Source organism: Littorina saxatilis, linkage group LG3 (genome assembly GCF_037325665.1).
Source record: "Littorina saxatilis isolate snail1 linkage group LG3, US_GU_Lsax_2.0, whole genome shotgun sequence".
Classification (NCBI taxonomy): Eukaryota; Metazoa; Mollusca; class Gastropoda; order Littorinimorpha; family Littorinidae; genus Littorina; species Littorina saxatilis.
This window is the reverse complement of record NC_090247.1, coordinates 9,611,565-9,617,564: the sequence shown is the minus strand read 5'-3', so window position 1 is coordinate 9,617,564 and position 6,000 is coordinate 9,611,565. Positions and strand designations below refer to the sequence as shown.

General features: G+C 40.8%; 1 protein-coding gene across 1 annotated transcript in view; it reads left to right on the top strand.

Annotated features, from left to right (window-relative positions):
* Nucleotides 1-294: 294 nt before the first annotated feature.
* LOC138961092 (pneumococcal serine-rich repeat protein-like) overlaps nucleotides 295-6,000 on the top strand; it is a 40,315-nt gene continuing 34,609 nt past the window's right edge. The window contains exons 1-3 of the mRNA XM_070332688.1: nucleotides 295-424; nucleotides 3,155-3,306; nucleotides 4,476-4,534. Coding sequence (XP_070188789.1) covers nucleotides 3,181-3,306; nucleotides 4,476-4,534 — 185 coding nt within the window. The 5' untranslated portion in view covers nucleotides 295-424; nucleotides 3,155-3,180. The remainder of the gene's footprint in view (nucleotides 425-3,154; nucleotides 3,307-4,475; nucleotides 4,535-6,000) is intronic.

Genomic DNA, 6,000 nt, shown 5'->3' with positions numbered 1-6,000 from the left:
GGTGAAGCTTACTCTTTAACCAGATATTCTGTTCTTGTTGTACTTTTATTCTGCTTTAGCTTTGCACTGAACGAAACGTTCCAATACAATTTCAACAGCAAATACCTACATCTGGCTGATGGACAGCATATAACATTTACAGGTGCATTGTTCACGTCAACCGTGCTGTTATAGGATCCCGCGCCAAGTCCAAATTCAGATCCATCTTTCGCTAATTTCCATTTGGTTTACTGGATTCTCAAACTGGATAAATTGTTTGTAACTTTACAGACACTGTATCCGGTCACAGGTGTAATCCGGTTTGAGGATACAAGTGTGAAACTTGCGGGGTCAAAAGTGCAGGTTGCCACTCGTTTATGAGTGACCTGTGCAAGAATAACAACTTTATGAATTCAACAGTGGAGTTGCAGGTACCATCTAAAAGGTGAGATTCCATGTGTCTAACCGGCGTTGTGAAGTTGCCCTGTTACTCGCGTTTTACAGGAGTTGCACACTTCGTTTACGAGTCGAGCAAACGTCGGTGAGCATTGTACGTGACCGGCCTGCCAGAACTTTGTGTCACTGATGTCAGAAACACACAATATTCGTGTATGTTTCTCGATGAAGACCTCTCGAAATACTTTGCCACTTAACAGTAGAAACTTGTACGCGTTAGAGTAAGTTAGACTGTCTTCTTGACAAAAATAAGGAAAGGGGATTGTACCTACCAACACAGACGGAGAATTCAAACCTTTGGTGGTTTCAGGGAGCACTGGATGACTGTGTCAGGGCACAGGCGGAAGGTATTGTCCACTGGACTACTACTATCACAGAAAGTAGTCTTTCTGTGATAGTAGTAGTCCAGTGGACGATACCTTCCGCCTGTGGTCAGGGTTTAGCCTGGAAGAAAAAGACAATGGGACATTTGTCCCCCTCAACCAAATTCTGATGGGACATTACATAGTCGATGGTAAAACGCATAAAGCAGGCTAGGCGGTCCGAAAATGCTTTTGTCGAAAGATGCAAAATAGTGTTATTTAGTGCCATATGATGATATGAGAATTTGCCAGTGTATCCGGTTAGTGAGTGTGTGTTGGTCTGTGTTTCGATCAATATCGCTTCTGTTGACAGTTTCAACAGAAGTAATCGCGCAAGCACAGATAGTTTGCAGAATTGAGGTCTAACGAATGACGTATCACAACGTGCGCGGTCGTCCTTGGCGGTCAAGAAAGCCGCGGGCGCCGCCGCGATCATTGCGCAGACGACACTTCTAGACCGCCAATATTTTTTGTGCGCATCACGTGCTCCACATAAATCGGCCGAAAACGAAGCAATTGGGAAACTTGGATAGGTGGAATACTAATGAATTACATTTTAAAAGCAAATCACATTGCATTTTACAATCTCGAAAGTTGCTCGGCTTGGCGTGCGTTTTTGCCTCTAGCTCATTCCGAATATTGTACTCCTGTGAAAAGTGTGCATGGGGTGGCGCAGTGGTAAGTAATCTCAGTGCGCCCTTTGACACACTGAAGGCAATTCCAATCGGACATTTTGAGATGTTATGAGCCAATGGCGCAAGCAGACCTGTTTACCCTTACGATTTTGGGGTAATTTATTACGATTTTCTGCAAAAAATACGCCATTCCGCTAACCGTGTCAAGACTACGATTTTCACAAATAATAAAAATGTTAAAAAAAAAATTACATTGTTTTTTAAATTTTTTATTAATTTACATGTTTGACATTGTTTTTTTCAATGGCAAAATGGGGTGAAAAAGCACAGGACTGACCAGAGATCATGTCTGTCTGATGAGACGCTGGAGAGCCTTCTAGTAGTGAAGTCTCGCCCTCACTCATTCGGCAAGCGCAAGTACAGTAGAGAAGCGCTTGACACACTGAAAAAGGCCTACTACGAGCAAAAGAAAAAGAATCAGTGATGCATGTGCTTTTGATGTGATGATTACTATTTTTGTGCCAGGATTACTATTTTTGGGGCTGAGCATTACTCCAAAACACTTATGGGGGTAAACAGGTCTGCGCAAGGCGCACTAGTAAATGAAACCCTGCTGTGCTATTGACATGTCTGTTAACTTTCATTTGCATGCAGTAGTCATAATAACACGCACAGTAAACTGTAAATAGAAAATTTCTGCAATCTTGATTGTTTCAAAAGGTACACTGCATAATATCAAGATTGAGTTAGATTTTAGAACCCATAAAAAAAACAAGTCGCGTAAGGCGAAATGACTACATTTAGTCAAGCTGTGGAACTCACAGAATGAAACTGAACGCACTGCATTTTTTCACAATGACCGTAGTCCGCCGCTTGTGCATAACGGAGTGAAACTGACGAGCCTGTTCAGCGCGGTAGTGGTTTCGCTGTGCTGCATAGCACGCTTTTCTGTACCTCTCTTCGTTTTAACTTTCTGAGCGTGTTTTTAATGCAGACATATATCTATATGTTTTTTTAATCAGGAACCGACAAGGAATAAGATGAAATTGTTTTTAAATTGATTTCGGAAATTTAATTTTGATCATAATTTTTATATTTTTAATTTTCAGAGCTTGTTTTTGATCCAAATATAACATATTTATATGTTTTTGGAATCAGGAAATGATGTAGAATAAGATGAACGTAAATTTGGATCGGTTTATATAAAAAAAAAATTATTACAATTTTCAGATTTTTAATGACCAAAGTCATCAATTAATTTTTAAGCCACCAAGCTGAAATGCAATACCGAAGTCCGGCCTTCGTCGAAGATTGCTTTACAAAAATTTCAATCAATTTGATTGAAAAATGAGGGTGTGACAGTGCCGCCTCAACTTTTACAAAAAGCCGGATATGACGTCATCAAAAGTATTTATCGAAAAAAAGAAAAAAACGTCCGGGGATATCATTCCCAGGAACTCTCATGTCAAATTTCATAAAGATCGGTCCAGTAGTTTGGTCTGAATCGCTCTAAACACACACACACGCACAGACACACACACACACACACACATGTACACCATGACCCTCGTCTCGATTCCCCCTCTATATTAAAACATTTAGTCAAAACTTGACAAAATGTAAAAAGACATCTAAAACTACAGAATGCATGCATCATGATGCATAGTTGTCGCTTCTATGAGGATGTGATTGTGACTGCATCTGTTTTTCTTCTTCTGCCAGCAAACCAGTGAAGTGGTGAGACCACGATGGGTATCCTGGGATTTTTGAACGAGAGGGAGACTGGTTCCTTCAAAGCTCAGCGCTACAGACAGTGTCACAAAAGCGTGCGGGAATGGCTGGAACGGCTGTCTGCCTCACCTGTCCTCAACCAGGTGAGTGTTATTGAGTTGAAACTTTGAGTTTGATAAAACTTTTTAAGCCAATTTTTTCTCTCTCACTTGTTTGTAATTTGCATTGGGATTCTTGATGATGTCTTTTGTTTAATTGTTATTAATTAAATTATTCTTGTTGGTTTAAACAATGTTTTATTAAATCAAACTGTGAAACATGATACAACGATAAACAATAGGGACACGAATTCAAGCGAACGCTTATATTATGCGCCCTACGTAGTTGGAAAATAACACAAATATGATGTTGGACAAACATTACTTATAAACTGTGGAACTATCTAGATCAAAAGCATAGTTAAAGCAACCCAGAAAGAATAAGAAAAAGCTAGCAGGAGGACGAGGGGGGGAGGGTGGAGGTGGGAGGAAAGAACGGTAGGTACATATATATGAAAGATGAAGGTGGTTAGCGCATACAAAAAGAATATACATTGTACATTATAAACTGTAATCCAGTGGCAAATAAGCAGTAGTTCGCCAAATATATATCTATATTTGAAAAATGCATATAAAATAAGGGTTGTTGGCATGAATATGCGTACTGAGTCAAATCAACAAAAACAATCAGATTCACAGATAAACGATTGGACACTTTCAAAAATAAGCTTGTTGGTGCGAAGAGAAAGGTTTTCGCTACCATTTAACAATATTTCAACATGTCTGTAATTTACAGGTAGTGCATACGGATAGTTCCTTAGTATAGAGTCTGGGGATGTGAGATGTGCATGATGTGTTGTTTGAATCTGACAGTGATTGTATGATTTTTGTATACATGTATTGTTGTCACGCGCTTTGAACTTCTGATAAGGCGCTTTATAAATGCCCGTTATTATTATTATTATTATTGTAGACAGGCGAGCATCTACGTACAAAGGGCATTGTGTCAAGTAATGGTCAGCTGTTTCGTTCAGGTAGCCGCAAACGCACTGCGAATTTCCCTGTAAGTGGCGTAAGTGCATGTTGTTCTCAGTCGGTTTGTTTGTTGCAAATCATCCAATTCAGTGATTCGCAGACTTTAGATTGTAAAGTCTTAAAAGTAGAAGCAACAAGAAGCAAAGATTTTGGATGTAAATTGTTAAATAGTTTTTTAATCAAATTAATGAGCATCATCTGATATTCATTATTATTTTTTTCTTCTTCTTTTTTTACAGCCATGTGAGTTTTCTGGAGAACCAAAGGCGACTTTTCTTGTAGATTTCAGTCCTGACAGGTGAGTGATTTATTGTGTGGGTAATTTGATTTGCGTTTTGTTCACTTTCCCATAGACATGCATTTCAACTTGGTCTTCAGTCTTTCAAAAGGAATTGGTATATGTTATTAATTTATGAAGTTCGGTTCAAATGAAAGGCTTGTTGTTTTCACCTTATATCGATGTACATTTCCTGAACATGTAAAATATGAATAAACATTGTTTAAACCAAATGAAATGCATGGTTAAATAGATCTGTCATTGTAAATGTTTCAAAGTTTTATGGAGCACACATGATAGTGATACATTAAGCAAAGGTCTAAGTACTATCAATATCATTTGTTTGTTTTGCATGTTTATTGATTTTTGTGTGTTTGTTTAATTCTGTTTACAAACCACTGCGTACAGTAAACTGTGTGTACCGGCACGGTTGGCCTAGTGGTAAGGCGTCCGCCCCGTGATCGGGAGGTCGTGGGTTCGAACCCCGGCCAGGTCATACCTAAGACTCTAAAATTGGCAATCTAGTGGCTGCTCCGCCTGGCGTCTGGCATTATGGGGTTAGTGCTAGGACTGGTTGGTCCGGTGTTAGAATAATGTGACTGGGTGAGACATAAAGCCTGTGCTGCCTGTGCTGCGACTTCTGTCTTGTGTGTGGCGCACATTATATGTCAAAGCAGCACCGCCCTGATATGGCCCTTCGTTATCGGCTGGGCGTTAAGCAAACAAACAAAAGTAAACTGTGTATTCAGTTATGACTTTGTGAGAGTCCATACTGACCCCAAATTGTGTAGCACAATCTAAAGAAAGTGTTGTCTGCAGACTACATGTGTACAATATATGGGGGGGGGGGGGGGGGGGGGGGGCAGCCAACACCTAGGCAGAAAACTCTTACTGTGATTTCACCAAAAAATGTTGCAACTGACTGCATTAGGTCAATAGAACTATTTACATTAGTTATACTAGTGAATGAATATAATTATTGCCTATTGGTCCTGTGGGCGCTTCACTTATGTGCATTCTGTCGAGTTTTCAGAGATAAGAATGAGACTTCCTGATTGTGAAGTTCTTCCGTTTTAACCCATCCTGGTACTCTTCTTCTTCTTCTACGTTCCCGGTTGTTGGGTTTGATGCGTGCATGCCTGGTTTTCTCCTGTAGATGGGTGTCGGCACAGGAGGTCTGCCCGCTGTCCTCAGCCAACATGCTCCGTCTTCATGGCAGCTCAAATTTTTTATCGAGGTTCTCTCCTCTAGATCCGCCGTGTTTCGCCTAGGGGCTTGCGCTGCCTAGTTGATAGGGTCACCTCGTAGAGGATGTGGTCATAGACCACGCACGGTCGGTCTTGGGATAGGGAAACGTTATGCTAGTCCGGAGGGATTACGCCACAATGGTCACCTCGCGAAGACCCAGGGTCCTAGATTAGGGAGGTCCAAGGGGGAGCACCGGGAGGGCTACCCCTCTACCCGCACCTCCAACACAATCCCTTCCC